The sequence below is a fragment of the Branchiostoma floridae genome, chromosome 6 (assembly GCF_000003815.2).
Source record: "Branchiostoma floridae strain S238N-H82 chromosome 6, Bfl_VNyyK, whole genome shotgun sequence".
NCBI lineage: Eukaryota > Metazoa > Chordata > Leptocardii > Amphioxiformes > Branchiostomatidae > Branchiostoma > Branchiostoma floridae.
Genome location: NC_049984.1, coordinates 13,333,392 through 13,358,475, shown reverse-complemented (window position 1 = coordinate 13,358,475; position 25,084 = coordinate 13,333,392). Strand labels below are relative to the sequence as shown.

Here is a 25,084-nt window from a genome sequence, read left to right as displayed (position 1 = left end):
AGCGTAAAACACTCCTGAAGCAGTGTACTCTCAGGGTTTATAATTCATACACGTGTCTACAGTATCATCCCATCTTGCAATGGTTTAAAAATCCATGCATCTGAATCTTTTCACTCTCTTTGGCCAAGCCTATCCAACATCCCTACCTACTGATATGCAATCTATTCATACCTTCTGAGTAAAGAGTACCATGAGGGCACATATTAACATACAGCATGCTATATAATACACATGTATGTGACCAGTGCTACAGTATCTCTGAACAAACTATACTCAACAAACAAATCTATGAAAAAGTTCTTGCACATCTTTAATCATAAATACTGGTACATGTAGGATAAAATTTGATAGAGAACACTAATGGTTGTACATGTACATGTAAGCCTGGTGTTCAAGAATGGAAGTTACCCAACCTATGATTTTTCGTCATCAATTCAGCATATGATAATGTGTGGACTTATGTCATAAAACATCATTTGAAACTTCGAATCTTAAAAGGAAAACAGACCAAGTCATTTGACATCTGACTTGTGTTAAACACATTCTGAAACAGCTTGTAGCATTGGGATCTGCTGTCCCACAAACACTGACTGATACATGCGACTGAAATTAGCCCTTCTCGTGCATTTTGTAGAACACAGCATAACTTCACATCCGGTGCACTTCTGATAAAGCCACCGTGCAAATGGAAAACAACATCAGTATTTCAGGACCGCACAGTTTCCCACAAACTCGATTCTTTGTGGTGTAAGCTTCGAGTTCAAAAACATCTGGGTTTTCATCTCATTCAGACACATACAGAATGGCCACCAGCCAGTTTCTTCGATGGAGGTACCCCCCCCCCCCCATCTAAATAAGTGCTCTGGGAGGTCTAGGCCGAGTGCTAAATTACAAAGAAATCTGACAGTCCAGTATCTGTCTGGTAACCAGGGTGGGCGTGACATGCACTCAGCTTGGTAGTAGTAGTAGTAGTAGTGGCAACCATTAACTGTCACTGTTGTTTATCAATAACTTAGTAACTCAGTAGTACACAGTAGATGGGTAGCGTCCTGGGCTCTAGCCAGCGTCGGTTTTTCCATCAATTGACGGAAATTTGCTGCGTTTGACGGAAAAATTTTAAAGCCAATCCGTCAACCTTGACGGACAAAAATCTGATAAAAGCTCCTTGGTGGAAGCTACAGGCGGCTTGGGGACACCGTCCACGGCCGTAAAAGCCACACACTGTTTGTTTTGCTATTGTTATGATTGTTGACAATGTAAAACCCGTTTTTCAAGGTCTCAGTGTTTTCGTGACAATTGGAATTGGCTGACGGAAAAAAATTTCAAGCTGGCTAGAGCCCTTGTAGCGTCAGCTACTTTATATCCCATGCCGTCTGCAGCTCATAAGATAGATCTGTATTTACAGGCGAACATGATCCACACGGCACAGGCCTGCTCTGGGTACGTAAACACGCGGACACGAACGGCCAGGCGAACGTGGTCTCCTCGACAACTCACAATCTCTTCACAGACAGGCGACCTATCAACGGAAATAAACAACAGCGGATTGGCGTCATCGGAGTCTCCATATTTGTTTTTACTCCCTACTCGACGGCTAAACACAGCCGTAGGTCCTGATGTTCCTTAGAAATGAAATCGTACTTGCAAACTTTAAGACCACCCAGCAGATGTAGTTACCATGACAAAAGCAGTTTGGACAGGATTTTGCTTACTTTAGTAGCAGGTGCGCAGCGTGTACTTTTTACGAGTCCAAGAATCTCCAATTACCAATTGACATCATGATCACTATAAATAAAGCATCTGTTACAAATAATAAACCTCACTGCGTAGACTATGTTCTTGACCTTCTCCCTAGAAGGCTGATGTATTGTAACAGGGTTACGCTGCAAAAAAAAACACTTTTTGGCAGTGCAAGATGTACTGTGGGCTCCACTAGGCTCCACATGTCACTGGAAAAATAGTAGAAGTTCTTACCTTAACCTGGAATCCAGCCTTGTTAGCTTTGGTCTGCTCCCGCCAATTGTCAGGAACGAAACAATTCAGCTAACAAGGCTGGGCTCCAGACTAAGATAACACGCCAGGAGTTAGCCGGCCCAACACTCCCCAACTGTAGTGTGTGCTACTAGTCTATTAGGCCAGTCTGTACCATTTTCCAGGGACATGTGGAGCCTGGTTGAGGGTACCTGTACTGTATAGTAGGACAAAATTCGAGCAAACCTGAGGCATCCAGCAAAGGCCCTGCGAGCATTTCTGTGCAGGAACTGGATAGGGAAGCCCTTAAATGTGTGCCCATCTGGGACAGCTCTGCGGATGGCCTGCTGGAACTCCTCATTACCAGATATCTGCCCTGCATTGTGGAGGTAAGCATACACAGCATCATGAGATTGATCAGGAGCCGCATATACTATAGGTTCAAACCTACCTTCTGAGGAGAAAGAAGAAAGATGACTAGGAAAAGGTGAAGAAAGTGCTTGTTGAAGGATTACAATGCAAAGTGGGTTTAGTTACAGTGGAGAGAGTGAAGTCAAGAGGAAGGATATGACAAGTTCCTCAATCTGTTATCCCTGTATTCAAAAAGTGCAGAAAGTGACACCAGTATCAGTACAAACACACTCAAGGCTACCTAACTAGTGACATCACTTCTACAACTACCAAACTACACTTATTCTGCTATACTCAAGGCTATCCCATTATTACATATCTTCTCATTTGCTTGTCATGTGGACAATCACTGGAGGGGAAGAAATTTCTTGTTCTCTATGACCTGAGGCCTAATTGTGCCAATTCAAAGTTTTCAATTACTGATTTTATGGACCTCCCTTGACACATACATGTATTTCTCCCAATTTACACTCTTGGCTATCTCTTTTCAACAAGGACAAACATAAGCAACCTGCTGTTTGTTGCATGGCAACACAAAAACACGTCAGCCTCCAGCCCTGTAAGATGCCGGGAAGATAATTAATGGTTCAATCACAAGTGTTCAAAGCTGTTTCAAAGGACAGGGAGGCTTGGATTACATTCATTGAGGACAACATTTACACCATTCACTCCAACAGGATGACTGAACTTATCTGCAGGCACAGTGCTGATTAACAATCAGGCTATGTCTATGCTTCTGTTTCTTTCCTCATTCTTTTCAGATCCATGCACAAGTAGGACATGTTGTAAAAAGCTGTATTGTGCAGAATGCAACAAAGGCTTCATGTGCTTGGCTGTGTAAGGCAAAACCTTGAAGATACCTTGTCAATATAGTGTGGTATCTGGCCATTTTGTGGCCAGACATTTCATCGTCACCGTTACCATTGGTCCCAACAAGTCACCATAGCTAGCTTTCTACTGTTAGGGTTAAGACTAATGTTAGTGTTCTTGTTAGAGATCATCCTCCTGATGGCCAAACTTCCTGATGGCAAGAACCATCATAGTGGGGAGTTGTCTAGAAATCGGCAGCACACCTGACATTTACCACCAAGTGTACAAGCAAACTGAGAAATGTATTTCAAGCCCTGAGCAATTAGTCAAAGAAGATAAGAAAAAACTAAAATAAAGAATGTATCCTTTGGTATACCTAAAATAACTTGGTGGACGGTGGTGATACGTCCAGAAATGTACATCTTAACTGACATTTACCATTAAAAAAATTGTTAGAGGTGCTTAAAAGCTTACTACATAAGGCCAAGGAGGTTGAACCTCCTTGATAAGGCCTAGCATGATAAGGATATGTGGACACTTCAAAACCCTTGGCCCAACATATAGGACTGTTAGAAATGTCATACTAGCCACACTGAAGGTCACTAAGATATAAACGTGTTCAGACTCTTCAGGTGTTGAATGGTGTGGTCCCTGATGGGGCACAGCATGTGGGAAGTCACGTCGTTTCGTGCAAATTTTCTCCTGGCCTCGCACAGACAAAGTGAGTAAGTGGCAATTAAGATTGTATAAGACCCTCATCTAACGACAGACGTCATCCTGTGGTGAAGGCGGATGTCGTTACAGAGCTAATCATGCCGATCCTCAGGCAGACGGCACAACGCCCAACTGATGTGCAGAAGTCATTTCCTGACTTATTTGCATATCAAAGGACCTCCTAATGTTGGAGGGACAAGGTTCTTCTTACCTTTACGGTTCCACATAATCTGTTTTCAGTGAAATCTTTATCACTGGTCATATATCTAAGGAGAAAGTGTTATCAATTGGAGGGTTTGTTTGTTTGTTGTGGTGTGTGTTTGTAGTTTTGTTCTATTGATGTGAATACTTTGATGCTAATTCTTTAGAAGGTATCATACTGAACTTAAGTTTTAAGCTAACCCAGTGACTGATGATGATGAATCTTTATCTTTGCTATATCTTGTATGACCCTGACCTTCTCCCTCATGGATAGATAAAGGTTAAAACAAACTAAGTTAGGCCGAGGAAATACAGAATGTAATCAGAAATACAGGGTCATCTACAGCTTTAGATTTTGTTCTGTCCCTCTCATTGTTTGGGAGCCAATGTTGTTGATTTTCCCTGTAAAATCTGTCATGTTAGGTTTTTGAAAATACTTTTTCATCTATTTCATGTAATGAAGTTCAGATTTTTGAGACGGATAGGGTAAAATTTTTGTCTGCAACAACAAGCAAATTTCTGTCCCAGGGCAAAGGGACAAGTCCTGGAGACAGCCCTGCAGAAGTGCAACATGAAGTTTCCCAGTCCTTACCTGTGGTCCGCTCCTGCTCATACGCTGCTAGTGCCGGGGTGAGAAGGTAGCTGAGCTCATTGTCCCACACTGTTGTCAGGCCAAGATCCTGAGGACACAACAAAACAGGACTGTGTCTTGGGACATAGTAGGAATGTAAAACTCCCATAGTTTGATGCATTGTACAAGTAAGTTACAATAAAAACTAGCGTATGGAAAATATATATCTGCAAAAACACAGTTCCATGACTTGGACTGTTATGTCTGATTGATGACTAGTTTTACCACCTCTGACCTGATCTTCCTGCCACTTGGTCAAGTCTGACCTTTGTGATCATCTTCTCACTTACTCTGTTACTCTAATACTGCACCTGCAGATACCTACCAATCCAAACAAACTCACACACTAAAAAACATAGACTCCAAACACAGAGTCAAACACAAAACAATATCCCTGCATGTGATAACTACATTTATACACGTACTTTCCTGTGTTCGGTAACAAGTACCCTGAGTTCCAGCTCCAAATCTGCACTCAGCAGCCCGGGATCAAACAGAGATGCGCACAGAGGGGGGAACACGGGTCCTAGAGGCTGTCAGGGGAAAGGGATATTGTTAGGTACTATATGCTATGTTTTGTGTTTTCAGTCATTTGTCATCTTGACCACTTAGATTTCATACTGAAGGCAGCTTTTTGGGGCCAACTTATCTTTAAGGTGCCCAGAGGAGATATAATCCAATCAGCATGGCCTTAGATAGCAAGCACGTCACCGGAACGTACTGCGCCTCGCGAACCCTGGTGTTTTGGGGCTTGGTTTGGTCAACGTTGAAATCCCACTTGTTGCACGGTATATGTTAGAGACATGGTTTCATGTAAAACGTACACGGGATTTTACCCCTATATACGCACATACTTTCTTAAATGCGGCCCTTTAGTAAACCGGGGGTTTAGCAAGGTTTAGCATGTCTATACTTTTCGCGCAGGCGCAGTACGTTCCGGTGACGTACTTAGATAGCAGAATCTTCTCCCAAACAATCCCAGGATGTGCCAAGTATAACACTTTCTACCAGGTACATCACAAAATCAGTAATGGCTAACAGATAGGACAGTTTTCTTCTCACCAGAGTTCCCTCCCCACATACAGACTTGATGGCCTCCTCACTCATGGCCTTCCACCCAGACTCATCTGTGAAGTTAAAGTGACAAACCTCAACCGCGTCTGTCGGCTGTAATAAAAGACAGATATATGAAATATGCTGTACTCTGCATGTTACAGAATACATAGAAATATCAACAAACACAAAAAGTTCTGCTACAAATAAATTGGTTGCTATGTATATCAATAGTCACTCAACTTGATCAATAGAGATTTTCAATATACATGTATCACTTTTAGCATTAGAGAAATGGTCTCTAATGAAATACTATACATTATACATGTATCTCTTTTAGCTAAAGTAAAAATGGTAAGTTTTACCTGTGAGTTGGCATAGAAGACTTGGTGGTTAAAGACGCACCCTACTGATCTGTAAGGGTACTGCGGTCTGGGCTGTTCCACTGCTGGGGGGTCATCAGGGTTGATGGGCTGGTGACTATATCTGGAGCATAAGTTGGTAATAGAAAATCCTTCGTTAATCAAACTAGAAGTAACTAAATTTTCATTAGGTTGCTATATCTTTATGTACATAAAGTACAGTTGTCAGGCTTTACAAACTTATGGTAGACATTCTCCCAACACCTAGCCTGAGTACCATCCAGAAAGTAGTTTGTCATACACTATATACAGTCGCTTCTCTGCTGTTCCGTCTGGGATCCTTGACCACATTAACATCTGGAATCGTTCAAATTTTGGACGAGGGCACTGATTGGTTTCGCTCATGGGTAAGGACCATGAGCAAATTAAGGAATTGGTTCAAGCACTCATTCAAACAGCATCCCAACATCCGAAAAGCCCTCCGTCGACGTCCGCTTGCGAGAGGGCCTGTTGTCATCGAACGATTGCTCTCAAACCCATTCCTGGTACCTAATGTGCAAAACTGCTGTGTTACCCCTTAAGGTAATTTACCAATTATGACAAACAAACAAAACAGCACTCTCACCTGTGCCCTGTCAGGCTCTCCCAGAAGGTGGCCTCTCCGTCCATCCCCAGGGTCAGGACCCAGGTGTGCGCCGTGTTGTTCGTCTTCGTGCCTACACAGACGTACGCGTCCAGCCCGAACCCCAGCAGCAGGCTGCACAGCAGCACAGAGTGGTCCTCACAATCCTGCAGGAAAGTACAGTTTCAGCTTGTGGCAAAGTAGTATTGTGGACAGGGTTGTGGAATCTTTTAGCAGGCCCCATGTTTTTGTGCTTGGGAAAGGTAACGTACACCGATTTCCTCACACAGGTGACAATCAGTCTCTAGCTTTGCCAGTTAGAGACGTCCTCTCAGATGGAAGATAGAATCAGCAGTCCCATGATTGAGAACATCCACACCTCTAGAATATTAAAGAACCCAAAACACTTACTAAAAAGAGCCGGTTTCAGTGGATTAAACCTTACATTTTACAATCCAGCCATACACGGCTTGTACTACAATACAAAAATGGTTTGTTACGCCTACAGGTAGTTAACTAGCTATGCAAAACAAAGAAACAAAAGTAACACAGTCTATGGTTCCTTTGGTGAGCACACAAAAGACTTGACCATAACACACGAGTGGCCACTGTTAACATTTTTCTTAATGACAATGAATGTTAGACATCCAGGTAATAAAATAAGCCAAAAAGCAGTTACTCAAGCAACTAGATATGACTTTGGAAACAGTCAGACGTTTCAGATGGCATCCACAATCTTCATCAGTGACACTGAATTGTTCTTAATGCCTTAATGTCAATGCTTCTACACTGTATTGAAGATAACATCATAATCTTCACTTCTTACACTAACATAAAGAAGGTACAATTGCTTCATACTCCTTTGTTTCTGCAGAGAAAGGCGTGCATGGTACACCACTGCTCGGCCCTCGGCCCACCTCCAACAGTAGAGGCCTTCTCATAGGTCAGCAGGCTGATGAACCGCGCTGCCTGTCTCGGGGTGTCCAATAGGCGGCCAGCTTGTAGTGGTCGGACAAAGGAGCAGACTGGTCTGTTTGTTGCATTTTCATCCTATTGGAGCAGATTACATCTGTTATCTATGGGGTTAATACTAGTAAGGCAATGTTGCAAAGTATACTTAAACTTGAGTTAAATATGAAGATTAGAGAAAACAGGACTAAAGAGACACCTATTGTAGATCTGTAAAACTGCAGTCTGATAAACATGTACTAGTATATTTGACAAGTCTGTATCAGTTCAGTTCTTCCTCTGAGATGTGACACCAGGACTTCCAGCATGACAGTGCGAAACATGTCCACCTAAAGCCCTAGATGCTGCATCCTCCATAAGTAACTTCCTAAGTGTTAAATCTGACCAGATTTGATAAAACTATAATTTAGAACCTACTGCCTTCCATTCTTCAATGCAATATATGTTGGAAATGTGGTGAAACATTTTCAGGTCTAAAGTTATAGAATAAAGATGGCCATAAGAATATTGCTGAATGCTGAAATGATAACTTTGAAGTCTTAGAGTAAAGAGAACCCATGAACCTGAGCAAATATCTTGACCAGCCTGCTGCTGTTGGTGCCCCTGATCTGTAGGAACTCCCGCCACCACTGTTTAGCGTAGACGAGGAAGAGCCGCTCCCGCTCCGCCCGTCGACTCTGCTCCAAGTTCAGCTGTGTGGTGATGACGTCAGGTGCAAGGGTGTGGACGGGGTGGGGTAAAATCTCCAACCGTATATCTAAAACACCAACTGGTACCTTGGACTCTGTTCCTACAGACAAAACAACAATCATTCTGTATTAGATTGTTTGTGGTGTCAAATGATTTGATCCAAGTAGCTTGGCTAGGAGATAGAGGTTGAGGTCAAAGGCCGATCAGGAGGGGTCACAGGTCAAGCTTGATAGGTCACCGGCTGAGCTCGAGAGGTGACGAGCTCAAGAGTCGACCATTGGCAGGGGACATGAAATTTTTCATCTGACATCTGAGTGATAAAGATGTTGAACTTGTAGTACTGTTTTCCAACATGTTCTACTTATTTCTGGTACAACAGAGTGATATCAACTAACTCAGCAAACTTAGGACCTCTTTATGTGGACACCCTGCATTACTGAACTGTGACTATATTTGTTGGACCACTTTGGCCAAATTATGCCAAAAACAAAAGAATTCTACCAATCATGATATTTTCAAAAGAGTTTTCAGAAACACAACATTATTTCTCTAGGCCTTTATCATCATCTTCATCATTACCACCATCACCATCCTCATCTTCATTTTCATTATCATCATCTTACCCAAGGACTTACCACCCAACGCATAAAAACCACTTACCTACACCCATAAGTTCCACTGCAGTGTTGGTGTACCCATCCTGGGCAGCAAGTACATGTCTCCACTCCAGGTAGTGGGATGTCAGCAGTGCAGTGTCCCCAGCCACGTCAGTTTTAATCAGCACCATGTGGACAGGGTCACAGAGGGACAGGAGGGAGGTGGAGTCTGCCATCTGAGCTGCTTCTCCTACAGGTGGAGACAAGGCAGTCTTGTCATTATGGTTGTTGACTTAGAATCTAAAGGTCCTCGGTTTAAATAGGTTCACCAAGGCACTTCACAACTATTTCTTCACTCTACTCAGGTTAAAATGAGTACACATGTACCTTGCTTCAACTAAGGATGTCATCTCGGATGGGGTGAAAAGCTGTAGGCCCCATAATTGAGGAGAGTAACATCTCCAGCAAGTCTTCAACCTTATTATATATACATGTACTTATCAAAAGCAGTGGGGGTCCTTCCCTGTGTGAATGGATCAAACTTTAGGGGTTTGGATACATTCTTTCAAAGAAGTTCTCTCACTTTGCTCACTCAATGGTTTATTCAGTGGTTATAGGAACCAACAATGCCCTATGGCACTGTATACACCTCAGGACATGTCATTCACCTATATTCAAACTCCTTGACTCTGTTAAGGAAACTTTCACATTATATGTATTTTTCACTGGCAGTCCTGGAACACCCACCTGATCCTTTAGAGTGGAGTTCTAACAGGAAGCCCTCCTGTATATCAGGATCGCAGGCACAGGGTACAGGCTTGGACCTGAAGCGCTGGCCACGGAACAGCACGTGGAGGGTGAAGGTGGGGCCCACCTGGCCGGGGAGGGGCTCCGGCTCCTGCAGGTGCTCCAGAAACGCCTTCCCACCTTTCACCTGGAGATACAGGTGTCTCCGGGTGGGGTCAATGGCAGCTGCATAGATAAACACAATAGAGCGGTTAATCTTCAGCACATTATCTATGTCAGTACCTATATAGCCGATACAATTGCCCTTCAGCGCGGCAGAAGCTGCTTATATCACACTGAACAACTTGTCACATTTTTGAACCCATCAATATATTTCAGAGGGGCTGCAATAGAATCACACCAAAAAAAACAAATGTTTATCACATAATACAATAATAAATATGGCATTGAATAAGTTCTTCCAAGGTTTCAACTGCACATAAGCAGGTGAAGACCCCTGACCTGTGAACAGTTGTTTTGACCATGCTTTGTCTGTCTGTTTTGTCCATGTCTCAGGGGTCTTCACCTTTGCAGTTACAATAATATTACTTTCAATCCACCATGATAATACTAGTAGATGAAGTGTTATGATGATGACCTTTTTTGGCCGGTGTGCTGGTCTTTATTCTGTCCTCTCTATCCACAAAGTGAGTGGCAGGTTTGGTCGGTCTCCTGACGTCACGGGGCGGTTCCTCCTCGAAGCTCATCTCACTCAGGATCTCGTCGATGATCCCCCTCTGTCGGAGCGACTCCAGGACCTGTTCCTCGCCCACCGCCCCGCCCCCGCGCTCCGACACACGCGACTCCTCCATGGTCTCTGACACGGCATCTCGGATGCGGGAATGGACGTCCATCTACAGTAGATCCAACAAATCCAGGATGCAATGTTGGTCATGCCAACTTCAAAGACTGTTATCTTATTATTGGTATCGGGGTGAGAAAGAGAGAAAAAAACTCCACAGTTTTATTTACATGACCCATGCGTTAGTCAATGTTAACATTCTGTTCCAAAAATAAATCTTGTATTTCCAGTTGTATTCAAAATAGAAGAAAATTGCAAGTAGAAGTAGAAGCAAGAATATTTTGATTTGCTCACCCCCCCCCCCACCCCCCTTCACCACAACCAAAACAACACGACAAAACAAAGTGATTTCACAAATTTACCTGAGTCAACTTATTGTGGATGATCTGCCTGAGTTCTGATATTTTCTCCGGTGGTAGAGCCATCGTCACCAAGTTTTTAACGACCCGTTATCTGAACATACAGACCAGAAGAAAAACAGACGATCTTCTACCAAAGTTTGAAAATGGCGGAAACTAAAAACTTGACAACTGAATGATGGGAGGTCAGAGTTCAAAGTTCAATGTCCGAGGAACGTGGCAAGAAACGTGAAGACATCTCAAAACGGTGATTTTTACTTTCCTTAAAAACTTTTGAGGTGTGGAATCTTAGGATAAGAAACTTAAGATAACTTCTAGTTTGTCGTCTGTTGGTGGATTTGTCGAGATCGGTACAGAAAGGCTTTTATTTCGTTGTCAACAGTGTTATGTGAAAAGGTGGGAGGGGGGCGGCTGATATGAGAAACTTCGCAAGTTTATTTGTATTGTAAATTGTGGGGTTTACTAGCGATTTACGAAATGTGCACTCCAAAAAAACTTTTTTAGGATGTAAAACAATTTTTCTTCAGTTTATTCACAGCAGATGCTTCACATCATTAGGATTTCCTATCTCAAACTTACCTACAATACATCATCGATAGTGTGAAAAGATGAAAATGGGTCACTTCGAGCCTAGAATCTTATGTCAATAAGTATCAAAATTAAGTTTCTTAAGGATCTTCAATCTTTTTGAATTGTAACAGTGGTGTTCAATGCAGTACTGTCTATCGTCCTTGCCCAAGGGCACTAGTTGTTGTTGTTGTTGTTGTTGTCCTTGTTTAACGTCTACTTCTCCGCTAGACATGGTCTCTTGGTGCTTTTTCTGCTGGGTGCTCTTAGATTTGTTGACCTCGCTGGTGCTTGTACACTGGTGCTTTGCGTATGCGTGTTTGGGGTGTTCTAGACCTGCTCGGCGAACCTTCTCGTGTCTTCAATGTATTTGGTGAACGCCAAATACATCCTTCTGTTTGCTTCGTTCGTCAGGTCGCTTCGCATTCCTGCTAGGGATGCAACATCCATCGTTCTTTCTTGTTGAGGGATTCCGTTGTCTTCATATATGTTGTCAATTTCTTTCATTAGATGTTGTCTGGTGTTCTCATATTTTGGGCATTCATACATGTAATGGTCTATATTTTCCCTTGTACCGCATGTGCTACAGTTTGGTGTCTCCGTGGGGTCAATCCAGTTTTTGTAGGCGTTTAGCTCCGTGTGTCCACTCACGAGTTGGTTTATAGAGATCTGAGTCGTTCTTGACCCCCATGTGCTGCATTTCTTCTTCAAACTCGTGTTGGCTTTCTGCATGTGGCTGCTAGTTGTTTGGTTTTCTCTTCACTAGTGCTTTTGTGGCGACAGCAATAGCAGTCGTGATTTGTGATCCGGCTGCCCGGGTTCGGCGCGGGTTCGAATCCCGGGAGTCGGAATGTTGTTTCTTTCTGTTCTACTCGCCCCTCTGGTTGTTTCACTGGTTCCCACACCGACCCTGTGAGTAACAGGCTATCAGATGTGCCACACAGGGATGTCGAACTCGGAGATTCGAGGACGAATCTTGAAGAAAAGGGGGAGTAGTGTAACAGTGGTGTTCAAGTACTGTCTATTGTCCTTGCCCAAGGGCACTAGTGCTTTTGTGGCGACAGCGATAGCAGTCGTGATTTGTGATCCGGCTGCCTGGGTTTGGCGCGGGTTCGAATCCCGGGAGTCGGGATGTTGTTTCTTTCTGTTCTACTCGCCCCTCTGGTTGTTTCAGAATGTATTCTTGTGATTGCGATGATGCCACGATGACGCAGTGATAGGCAAAAAGCAGATGTTTGGCAAAATGTTGATTTACATATTAACGAGTAAATAGATTTGCAAATTTAAATATCAATCTACTGACGTCCTGGTAGGCACCAGCCTTTGAACACCAGCGATCACTTGCATTATGTTAAATGTACTTATCTTACATCTAACATTATGACATGAATCATATTTTGATAATGTAATTTTGTTACTGTTAAGTTAATGTTTAGAAAATTTTTGCACTTTTTCTCTTTCAGACTTTACAACATGTGACTCGGAAGACGAGAAAGGAAACTCAGCTTTTGAAATGGGTGTTGCCAGATATATACAAAGCTAGATTCTTTTCCAAAACCATGTACAGACATCAGCAGTTTCAAACTATACCCAGTACTTCTTCATCAGAGCATTACGCTTTCCCAGATCTACCAGACTGGAATTCAACCTTTGAACATTGCCATACATCTAGGACAACACAAAATAACTGCGTTTAACATCCCAGTGCCCTAAGCAAGATGGGTAAAGGGACGAGGACCAGTGTTACCAGGGCTAAAGTCGGTAGACACTCCACTATAAAGGAGGTGCTTGTTGAATGTGCCAAGACTCTGGGGCTGGTGCTGTTCTATTACTGCTTCTCCATCTCTATAACATTCTACAACAAAGCTGTGCTGAAGGTAAGTCTATTCTTAATCTTATTTATTCAGTTATGGTTTTTAATGGTATTACTATTAGTCACTAGAACATGTACTGTTATTTAGACTTACAGATTTCTGGAGCAAAAAAAACAAGAGTTTGAAGATGTCAACATTGTATTAAATGTTTGCCTTGTTTGATTGTATTTTTTTGATTATACAAATGAGGTTTTGATTTTCAGGGCTTTCACTACCCCCTGTCCATGACGATGAACCATTTTGCGACCAACTTTGTGGCAGCAGGAGTAGTGAGGAAGATAATGGAGGTGTACACAGGAGAGAAACGTGTCACACTGAGCTGGAAACAGTACATTAAAAGAGTAGGACTCACAGGTAGGCTAACTCGATATATGTGTTATGTTTCACTCCATACTTTAGGAATGAAATGGGAATGCCAAATGACCTGATTTTGTAAGGGGACAGCTTTTGCACTTAAGATGAGGGGAAGGTAACTTGAAGCAGTCAAATAAGCACTTTGTTTTGGAAGCTTTCAGTTTCTTTACTTTATTATTGCATTATCTTGCTATGAGCTATGGACTCTGTAAACAATTCCTTTCCTATTTTGTCAATGCAGGGATTGCAAGTTCCCTGGACATTGGCTTGTCCAACTGGAGTTTCCTGTACATAACTGTTTCTTTGTAAGTACATGTTTCGTGATCTGCACCTACAAAACAGGCTTGGTAATTTGGATTTATTATCTTTACTTTAATGGTAAGTTTGCCTAGATGACCGGCATTCCTCCCTTTTTTTTATTTTATCAAAATCTTTTCTGTTCCTCTCACATTTGTATATTTTCTTTTTCACCCAGATATACCATGTCAAAATCAACTTGTATCATCTTTATACTGGGGTTTGCTATTCTTCTTAAGCTTGAAAAGCCGGTAAGTATATGTATGAGAGTGGAAACAGTTGATTATAAAAAAGTAGTGAATATTAGATACACTCTTGATCACCCCGTGCACATTGTACAAAGGAAAGATGTGTTAGTCTCACCTAACCATCTCTCTCTGCACACACAAAACAACCTGTGTCTTCAGTTTGTGTTGTTGTCTGTCCATAATTATTTGAATATAAATGTACTGTTATTTTTGATATCTTGAAACTCTTGTTATCTTTGAAGTGAATGGTAGATGATATTAATAAGAAAATAACCTCTGATTTACATGTTTCAGAGATGTTCGTTAGTGGTAGTAATCCTGTTGATAGCAAGTGGCCTGTTCATGTTCACGTACAAGTCCACACACTTCAACCTGGAGGGGTTCATCCTGGTCATGACAGCCTCCGTTCTGGGGGGCCTGAGATGGACCCTCACACAAATACTCACACAAAAGCAGGAAATAGGTAATTATTAATCTCCAAGCAGATATAGAAAGTCAAAATCATGACGTTTCTTAAGCTCCTGGGTCCAGACACAGCTGGCCTTTCTTCATGTGATGTGTCTTTCTATGCGTTATGCGGCATATGTAAGAAAATACAATTTTACCTTTCTACCTCTTTTTGGAGACTACTGTGCAAAATGCAAAATTAGAATAAAGAAAGTAAATATATTTATTGTAAGGCTATGTCATGTCTAAATTTTTCAATCAACTCTGTAACACAGTTAACGCTTGTCCAGTTGTTTTTGTATTTAGAAGAAACCAAGCTTCCAAATCTTGGCTCCCTAAAACCTATACTTGTAACATGACTGGTTCCCTATGTTTCCTTGTTCTTGTCCAGGTCTCCATAACCCAGTAGATGTGATCTACCACCTGACTCCTGTCATGATGGTGGGACTGTTCCCTCTCATGGTCTATAATGAAGGTAAGCATGTGTCATACTGTACCAACAATGGTATGGACAGGTTCCTTAATGCTTTGATCAGTGGCAAAAGATGAAGAACCTGTGGCCGAAATAACAAAGTAGTCATATTATGTAGTACATGTATTAAAGGAAAAGATGGTCTGGTGGTCTTGAGTTTTTAACTTAGATTCTAAAGGTTCTGGATTTAAAGGGGCATTCCACTCCAGAAGCGGGGACAGGTACCTGTTTGTACTGGTATAAATTTCGATACTATGATATTTACTTTTTGAGTAGACTACCTGTGTGTTCGCAAATGTCATCAGAACTGCCAGCCCACTCATTTCAATAATTATTTGTGAGTCATTCTATAGTAATTTGTCCATGTATAAAAGTAGCCTTTTAGATAGCAGAATGGTCCATGAAAAGAGCCAAATCTCTGTATTCCAAGGTGAAAGTGAGTACCTAGCTTCAGTTAGGGACATACTCTTGGATGGGATGTGAAGCTGGAGGTCCTGTGTTTGAAGACAGCCACATCTTGAGATCCCCCAGTTTACTGGTTATGCAGTTAGTACAGATGTTCATGTATATATGTAGTAGTAAGCTAAGTATATCTGTACTTCTGTCCCAGGCTTGTCCATCTCCATAGAGAAGCAGCTGTTCAGATATCACAGTGTGCACATCCTGATGATGACAGTAGGGAAGGTCATGCTGGGAGCCATGCTGGCCTTCATGTTGGGACTGTCCGAGTTCCTCCTCCTCCATCATACCTCAAGCCTCACACTGTCTGTGTCAGGGATCTTTAAGGTACATCATACACAAGTCTATGTTTTCATCTTGTTTTATCAATATGGTTCAGTACTATAGCCCTCAAGCAGGCTATATGATGAGTCAAGCTTTGGACACTCATTAATTAAAGTTTTTGGCTTATAATATTATGGTTCTCAGTATACCCTCTAAACCCCCCCAAAAAATATAACTGTTATGCCTTCAAGAAAAAAGCAAATTACATAATGATTAAGCCAAAAAAAAGCCTGACTTTTAGAATCTGTTAAAGAGGTTGGTTCAAGATGGTGTGTTGGTTTGGTTGGGCCTTTGAAGCTTGTTGGGAGTCATCGTGGGAATATTTTATGATTTATAAAATCTTATGGGGATAGAAAACCTGGGTTATGCAGTATAAACTTATTAATTTGCAGAAAACTACATGTTTTATTTGGATTAGAATTGCAACAAGACAATACATGTGGGTCATAAATTTTTATTTTTATTTAAGAGTCTCAAAAGTGATTAATGTTGACTTAATGTTGTCTATTGGGAATATATACTACACTTAAAGTTCCCAGCTTACAAGTTTTTCTTAAGTATGAAAATTATACTTAAAGGAAAGCATCAGAAAATCTTCAATTCATTATTTTCCAGTAGTTTACTCATTAAAAAGTTGATTTACGTCAATTTTTACATTAATCCGCCCAATATGACCCTGTAGACACGTTTGAACTTCGCGCTTTCCTCCCCTCTCCCGCCGCGCTGGCCGATGACGTAATGGCCTCATTCTGATTGCCTGCGCGCTGACGTCACAAATCAGAATTGAAACTTCTGGCCATGCCAGCCATTTTGCTCGGTGAACCTCGGTCCCTTCGGCGGGAAATCACACCGCCATTCTGGAAGCCAGTCCGTTGTTGTTGACAATTAACTTCGTGGACCTGTAAGTCGCGTTGTGAGCTGTCTACGAAGCCATAGTCCCCGGGAGACTGAACATGAATTAGCTTGTCTGCAGCGGGTGAACCGCGCGGCGACGGGACGAAATCAAAACAATGGTTTTTGGGGAGGTTCACGCACCGTGCCATTCTGGACTATTACAAGAGCGAGTTCGGGTCAGTTCTTACCTTCTCCTTTCCGAACAGCACAGTGATAATTACACGTAAGCTTCCACGAATTTTGGTTGAATTCACAGTTGTAGACCTCGTTTGTTCTACTGACAACATACCCTTGATCGCTACATATCGAACAACCCCCTTTTCGCGCCGAAACAGATAGCACTGCAACTTGTACAGATCGTGCGAGTTACGCCTCGCCTCTCACTTTATTTTCTGTTTCTCGGGTAAATTATCTGGACTGGTCGGTTTTTCAATCATGTAGCTTTGGCGGAGATTGCTGGGGGTTCATTCAAAACAAATCACGGACTCTGAAACGAAGCCGACATTTCGCGCCATTCACAATGCCGGCCTGTGTTGTATGTAAAAACAACAATGCTGTATGTATGTTTCGGCGCGGAAGGGGGATCGTTCGATATGTAGCGATCAAGGGTATATTGTCAGAGAATGATTTTTTTTAATGTCCCTGCCAGTTGGACAATTGTGAATTCAACCAAAATTCGTGGAAGCTTACGTGTAATTATCGCTGTGCTGTCCAGAAAGGAGAAGGTAAGAACTGACCCGAACTCGCTCTTGTAATAGTCCAGAATGGCACGGTGCGTGAACCTCCCCCACCACCATTGTTTTGATTTCGTTCCGTCGCCGCGCGGTTCACACGCAGGCAAGCTTATTCATGTTCAGTCTCCCGGGGACTATGGCTTCGTAGACAGCTCACAATGCGACTTACAGGTCCACGAAAGTAATTTTCAATGACAACAAACTGAACTCCAGAATGGCGGGGTGATTATTTACCGCTGAGAGGACCGAGGTTCACCGAGCAAAATGGCTGGCTAGAAGTTTCGGATCCGTGACGTCATACAATCTCAGACGATCAGAACGAGGCCATTACGTCATCGGCCAGCGCGGCGGGGAGAGGAGGAGAGCGCGAAGTTCAAAAGTGTCTACAGGGTCATATTAGGCGGATCAATGTAAAAATTGACGTACATCAACTTTTTAATGAGTAAACTACTGGAAAATAAAGAATTGAAAATTTTCTGATGCTGTCCTTTAATATCATGAAGACGTATCAATGTCATTTTTTTTTCAGGAAATCTGGACACTGTTGATCGACCATTTCATGAATGGTACAGAGCTGGCTCCTGTAAATATCTTTGGCTGTATTGTCTGTATAGCAGGGATCACCCTACATGTGGTCTTGAAAGCCACACACTCAAAAGGTGAGAAAGTACAATTTTCTCCATATATGATGCTAAGGTAGGCATCAAATTACTTGTATGGAGATGTCAACCATGGTTTATTAGTTGGGTTTAGTATGCAGTATTGCAGGGCCATCTAGTGGACTGCTGCTGCATTACAGATTACAGGTCCTTTGCTGGAAATATTTTCATGCAAGGATTCCTTAGTACTTCCTCACTGTAATGTTTCAATCATTTTAATGTTTAGCTAGCAAATTTGGACCCCAGCAATTTAATTAGATCTTAATCATACACTAATTAACAATATATAATGCTGTGGCAAAAAAGATGTTTGAAGTTTACTTGACAAGTGAACAAAATGATAAAGCAAAGCTAATAAAATACAATATAAGATCAGTTAGGCAAGCTACATTTGACCCTGTTCATCTAGTAAGCAGATTCTACACAGCACATCAGCATACAGGAGACTCCAAGGGAGTGGCTTGGATGCTGAATTGTTTGTATCAATCAATAGTCTGTGTTTAAGTAAACTGTCAAGTGCAACGTAACTGTTAAATCATTGACAAGCCTCAGTTGCCTTGTTTCTTGTTGAAGAGTTTATGTCTTGAAGTTACAATAGAATTCATCACAGTATATGATGGATGTTTGGTCATTAGAATTTTGTCTGTCATCTCTAATCTGACACAACTTTTTGGAATCTGTAGACAGGATATCAAGCTTATATATACATATGCAAACTCAGCCTTCTAAGCACTAATGAATTAACTGACATGCTTTCTACACCAGGTTCCACAAACAACATGTGGGTCACTTCCTTCTGCTTCTGTCTGTACTTGTTTGTGCAACCTCTCCTGGGGTCACACCATGGAAAAAACTATATACAGTCCTGGCACTATGTCAACCGCATGTCTACAGGAGAACCTTTCCTGTTTTTTGCACCTTTTCAGGTGGTCTTCATATTGGTGTTGCAGAGTTTCCCCTAGCCCCAGTGGCTAATGCCATAATGGATACATTTTCAGCCCATTGATCAGGATACTGTCTTTGCTACCAGTAGATCAGCTTCAGATTAACAAAAGCCGTCCTTATTGATACAAGATTGATCAGGATCCAAACACCATCAGAAACACCTTTGATGAAAGAAATTTTACCTCATAATAGCCCAAGGTTTTTTGAAATGAAAGCAGTGTTGGCATCAATGAGCTATACATAATGGGGCAGGTTTGTTTATATAACAGTCTGCAAAAGCAGGATCCTATGCACTGATGCAGACCCCCATACACTCACTTGTTTGTCTTGCCTTTAGGGTTGATACTTGCGCTGATGATGGCACATGGCTCCATCTTCATAGGGGCTTTGTGTTGGTGGACCACTGACAGTGCTCAGGAGGGGTTGGTCACAAACATCACTATAGCCAATCATCGGTCAAAAGATGATAAAATCTCTAACCATTCATTGTAGCTGATGGAAATGTCTGCAGAAACATGATCATAGCTCTGTGAAGTTTTTCAAGATTTTTTTAATCTCCTAGCCCTAGCTATTGCAGATGTTAGTGATCTTCCCCTTCTTTCCTTACACAATCCCAGCCAATGGACATGCATTTAAGTTCACAGGGATTTAAGTTTGCGGTAACAAGAAAATGGAGTGTTCACTCTGCGGTGGTGTTGTAGTCACAATAGTGCTATAGTCATGCACTGTACAGTGATGGAAATACCGCCTTTGCAGGTAGCTACCTGATGAGTTTATGATGAAGCAGCCACCTAGAAATCCACGAATATCAAAGCACCGCAAATATTTCATGTTAAACTTTCCTAGGCCTTTTTGTCAAACATGTGCACTTGTGACTTTCCATCTTGCTACCATGAATGACGTGTGATTCCAACAAATGGGAAATGACTTATTAAGTTATAATGAATGAATAATGACCTCTGGCTTTGACATTAGCCAATATCCTGAGTTCTAAGGAAATGTATTCCAGATCTTGCACAATTGTTCAAATTGTCAGTTGTAATCTGCTGTTTTGATGTGGTCGCAATCAAAGAAAAATGAATCAGAGATAAAATCTAGAATTCTGCTTGCAACAGCATTAGCAATGCTGGTGATTAACAAAGTGATGCTTGAACCGTTAGCTTGCCAAATTACCTGTGAACCAGTTCAGGTGTGAGTTGCAAGTAGCATAAGATTAATGGGGCATTTTGTGGTCTTAACACCTCAAGGAAGTTGTTGGTCTTTGATTTAGGTTAAAGGAATAAAAGACACTGAGTATAGTATTTGAAGGAATATGTTTCCCAAATATGACAGCTAACAATGTTTCCCAAAGATGCCAACCAAAATCAGCTTTCTGACTAGATAAAAGCACAGACAAGTATTCATAAGGCCAGTGTAACTGGAGTCCAGTCTTGTTAACTTAAGTCCTCTTCCAACAGTCATTATGCTGCCACCATTGGAGGTGGAATAAAGCTAAGAAGACTGGACCCCAAACTGACCTCTTGACCACTTGTCTGTAGTATTTAGCCCTTAGTCTGACTTGTCTTAATGACTAGAATGTCAGAATATAAAAACATTTCTCAAGTATGTGTTTGAGATGAACTACATGTACCTGTCTTTTTGAGGCACCAATTTTCTCCATCTTCTACCTTTCAGGAGGTACAAAGGCTTCTGAAGAGACCATGGAGAGTGCTAACAGTCTGGAGATGTTGATAGTGAACGGAGATGCCAACCCAGGATCAGATGAAGAGGAGGAGGTTATCTACGCACACAGATAGTGATCAGCCATTACTGTAGATTCATTTACTTTTGCTGCATTTTTTAAAACTTTGCGGTAGGAGGGTTTTGCCATGTTTTAGATTTACGGTTGAAACAATTTCAAATGTCACACAAGAGAGTTTGTGGTGTCATGTATTTGTGGAGAGAGGTCACTGAGAAAAATGCAAAAATAAAACTACCGCAAAAGTTTAAAGATTTACAGTAACTCTCCTGTGCCATTCTGACAGTAGTGGCAAAATCAGCAAACTTGTTGCTACTCCTTTACTCATCAAATATTACAGCAACATGTTGAAAAAAAGATTTGTGCAAGCTATAGAAAAGACATCTGCCTATGGAGAAGTAAGGAATTAAAGAAGAAAGAATGTATACGTAAAATACATGTACAGATATATAGAGATTGTAGGAATTGCCAGAGAAATGCAAGATAGTCCAACTTGATTAATGCTGCTACATTCCATGTATATCTTACAACAAACACGACACATCCTGTTCTTTCATGCTGACTTTTACTAATGGAAAACAGGAGACCTTTTGCTGACAGTTGTATGTGAGAGCCCTGCAAAGTAAAGCCCATTCCAACTGATCTATGTTGTATAAAGTTTGTGCTGAAACAAAGGAAATTATCGTGCTCAGATGCCAGGACACACAGTTTTTACCTCATGTGCTTACTCAGATGCCAATCTATGTCCCTTGCCTTTTGGGTCCACTCAAAAACAAGGGTATGGTCAGAGATTTTTTTGCTAGGGACGGTCGGGTAACCAGGAACACAAATTTTGTCCTGGGCCTTGGTAGATTGGCCACCCCATAAATGGCATAATTGGCAGAAACACTCTGCAAACATCTTAACACTAACAACTTTTATAGAACCAAAGATGTGGAAAACATAGTACATAATTTTATGTACTTGTACTGCACTCTTCACTGTACCATCTCCTGTATATTATCATCTGTCTGTGGTGAAGGTCAGTTGGTCCAGAAGAGAACTGAACTTGGGATTTTCAAAATGTCAGGTAATATCCTGCTTATTAGAAAATTGATGACATTATTTTATTCACCGCTAAATGATGTATTGGGCTAACTTTGGAATGCAATTCTCCAGTGAAACATATACGTTTGATGTATTACTTTATCTATTATTAAGTACAGAATTCACCAAGTGGCTGATATGATTACAGTCACTGTGACATGTCTAGAGTTTTACTCATGTTTGCCATGAACTGTAGGTTTGTTTGTTTGTTTCTGGTTATGATGACTTCCTCTGGGCAATCCAAACTGATATGTGCAACATGAAAGTTGGGGGTATAAAGATTTATGAAAGGTATTATGAAATCTAATTGGCCAGGAAGGATTACCAAATGACTGAACACACATAGTGCGGTAGGTCTATACCAAACCATAAATTCTTCATTTTCGTCCTTTCCCATCGTTTTCTTGGAATTTCATCAGTATCCATTTCCTGATTTTGTTTTCAGTGTATGCCTTAGATTTCCTTGTATGATTTACAGTTTGGTCGCAAATGTTTTTGGACAAAAATTGAAGTGTGTGCATGGGCATCATCCATGTAATGAAGTCAGTGTGGCCTTATATTCCCTTTAATTTTCTCATACATATCCTTTCTAATACATGGTAGAAGTAAACCATACTTCTTTCTGTTATACAACATGAACAGCTCTTGTGCAATGAAAATATGATGTACAATGTAAAAAGATATATTACTTATAATTAGATTATTTTAGTCCTTGATAGAGCTTTCAAGATTCCATGTACCATCACACACTAGCCGTGTTTTATGTGAAAGTGTTTCTGTGCATATAAATGTCTACTGTAATATTCCATAAAAGTGTTGAATTGTTGATGCAATGTATAAATCAAAGTGCTAATATTTCTACGTAAATATTATTAGTATTGCAAGTTGTACAATACTATATAGACTCTTTTATAATTAATGGAAAATAGGCATTTGAATTAAAAGTATTTCCACTTGAATTATGACTGTTCTGTTGGTCTTGTAGATACTCTTAGGTGCTGTGAAATTAACTGAGTTATTTATTTATTTTTGGACTATCAGGATGCACTGTCACACCTGCCCAGCCAGCCTGGGGCTGTTAAAAAGTATGAACCCTGCTGCCAAAGACAATACAAATGGAAATGGAGATTTGACATCCTCAGAATAACAATCAATCACAATGTTCTGAGTACATGTATAGGACAGTGCAGTTTAGTCTTGCAGACATTCTTTGTTGCTGGAAAATTACCCAGGAATCTTATTTCATACCTCATTGGCTGCTGATTGCTGACTGACATCAAGTCTCAACCCTCTCACTCATCAACGTTCTGCTGAAATCTGCCGAGAGAACATCATCTGTTTCCTTATAAAGATTAATCAAGCTGTTAAAAGATTGTTCTTGTGGGGAATGTAAGAGAAAGCGTTGTCAAAGGAGAGGGGGTCCTGTTAGGTGGTGCATGTATTGGCAAAGCATGAGGAGTATACTATGTTGTCTTGATATGTGAACGCAGCGCTGATGCACTATAAACCTCCATAGCAGTCTCTCTGGGAGTTTCAAAAAAGGCCCCAGAGAGCCTGCTATGGAGGCTACTGATTCACCGTAAGTTGCAGACATCTGCGGAGCTGGAACGTAAAATTGATTAGAAATTAACAATTTAATTTAAAAAAGTAAAGTACTCACCCCCGTCTACCGATCTTTATCACATTCTGAACCGGATGAATTTAAATCTATATTGTGTTTCTTTTCTTTTCCCACGACTTCAAAACTCAACTTTTTCACAAAACCATCAACATGCAAATGACATTTGTTTACTCATTATCTTTTTGGGGCGGTGGTGCACAGCTAAAATGTTCGTGAATCTGACATTCAGTACCGAGGTTGAAAACTACTTCAACACAGCAATGACGATATTTCAAAATTCAAATAATTTATTATTTTTTCTATTATCCGCCTACCCTCACAGTTGTTAAAATGTTTGGGGGTACAGCTAAAATGCCCATTATCCCCTGACATACAGGTTAGTAACTGCTTCAACACAACAGTAACGATATTCTAATTCTAAATAATCTGTTATTTTCTATTAGGCGCTTAACTTTGTAACTCGGTTGAAAGCCACGCTTAAATCCTTTAGACAGAAATTAAGTTTCCAGGTCGTTCAATAACTATAAGGTCACGTCTGCGCTCCACGTGATCCGTCATTTTCACAGGTAATCCCCGTAGTCATGGTAACCAGATGTACGTCAGTTGTACGGGGATGATGACTCTATCCGTGGTTACTGTAATGAGGTAAATATTCGGGGTCGTTTTATGTTTGCGTTTTTTTGCGGACACCTCCTTACCGCGAACCCGCATAAGCACGTTCTATCTTGCGACCGCCTACCCCTTTGTTCCAACCTCGAACACAGTTTTCTCCAAATCGCCGCGAATATTTCCCCTTTTACTGTATTCAGTCTGACAGGAACAGAGTACAATTGTGCGAAACACACACTGTAACTGAAAATAACTTCGTTTTCGTCCAGAGTAAGAATGGAAAAGGATAGAAACTTCTCTCCCAACACCTCTCGCAATGGTAAAGCATATGCGCAGCCGGTTGTTAAGATTTAACTCCTAAGGTTTGTGGGAGCATTATGTGCTTAGGTCGACACAGCAGCAAAATATTATGTCTACTTATAAGGTTCAAACAAACTAAAGCACATAATCTCCCGCAAACCTCATTATATGATAAAAGCACTTCATGTCAATCAGAATTTCAGCTAGCCATTCTGCGTAACGAGGCAGATGGAGAAACAATGGGCAGATAGGTCCTGCTGTACTATTACTATACTGAGTTGATCCACTGAAGTAATTTCCCAGCCAATGTCATGATCCGGTTCTTTCCTGCTCTGAGGAGAGTGCAAGCTACGGGTTGAAAATTATCATTCCAGACACGACGTGCTTACATCAGTACTTTTGTTACCCAACTGTCGGCAGTATTTCCTGATCACTTCAACTTTCAGCCATTACCCAAAATAAATTTGAATATGTCGAAT

At 41.3% G+C, this 25,084-nt stretch overlaps 2 protein-coding genes across 4 annotated transcripts; one reads left to right on the top strand and one right to left on the bottom strand.

Moving 5' to 3' along the window:
• Nucleotides 1-1,262: 1,262 nt before the first annotated feature.
• LOC118417583 (centrosomal protein of 76 kDa-like) lies at nt 1,263-11,150 on the bottom strand. Its single transcript, XM_035823176.1, has 13 exons — nt 10,981-11,150; nt 10,415-10,670; nt 9,778-10,002; nt 9,095-9,280; nt 8,308-8,534; nt 7,634-7,825; nt 6,779-6,942; nt 6,157-6,277; nt 5,801-5,905; nt 5,164-5,271; nt 4,700-4,787; nt 2,218-2,347; nt 1,263-1,519 (listed from the first exon to the last, which is right to left on the bottom strand). The coding sequence occupies exons 1-13, from the start codon at nt 11,041-11,043 to the stop codon at nt 1,381-1,383; spliced, it is 2,004 nt and encodes a 667-aa protein (XP_035679069.1). The 5' UTR covers nt 11,044-11,150; the 3' UTR covers nt 1,263-1,380.
• Nucleotides 11,140-23,019, top strand: LOC118417584 (solute carrier family 35 member C2-like). 3 transcript variants are annotated; one of them, XM_035823179.1, is made up of 10 exons: nt 11,140-11,224; nt 13,112-13,421; nt 13,622-13,772; nt 14,014-14,077; nt 14,248-14,320; nt 14,612-14,780; nt 15,156-15,239; nt 15,847-16,022; nt 18,177-18,306; nt 20,926-23,019. In XM_035823179.1, exons 2-10 carry the CDS (start codon nt 13,263-13,265, stop codon nt 21,045-21,047), a joined length of 1,128 nt encoding a protein of 375 aa, XP_035679072.1. In that variant the 5' UTR covers nt 11,140-11,224; nt 13,112-13,262; the 3' UTR covers nt 21,048-23,019. The 3 variants fall into 3 exon arrangements, with proteins under 3 accessions (XP_035679072.1, XP_035679070.1, XP_035679071.1); XM_035823177.1 differs by having other exon boundaries at nt 11,148-11,224; nt 13,008-13,421; XM_035823178.1 differs by having other exon boundaries at nt 11,156-11,255; nt 13,008-13,421.
• The last annotated feature ends 2,065 nt before the right edge of the window (nt 23,020-25,084 follow it).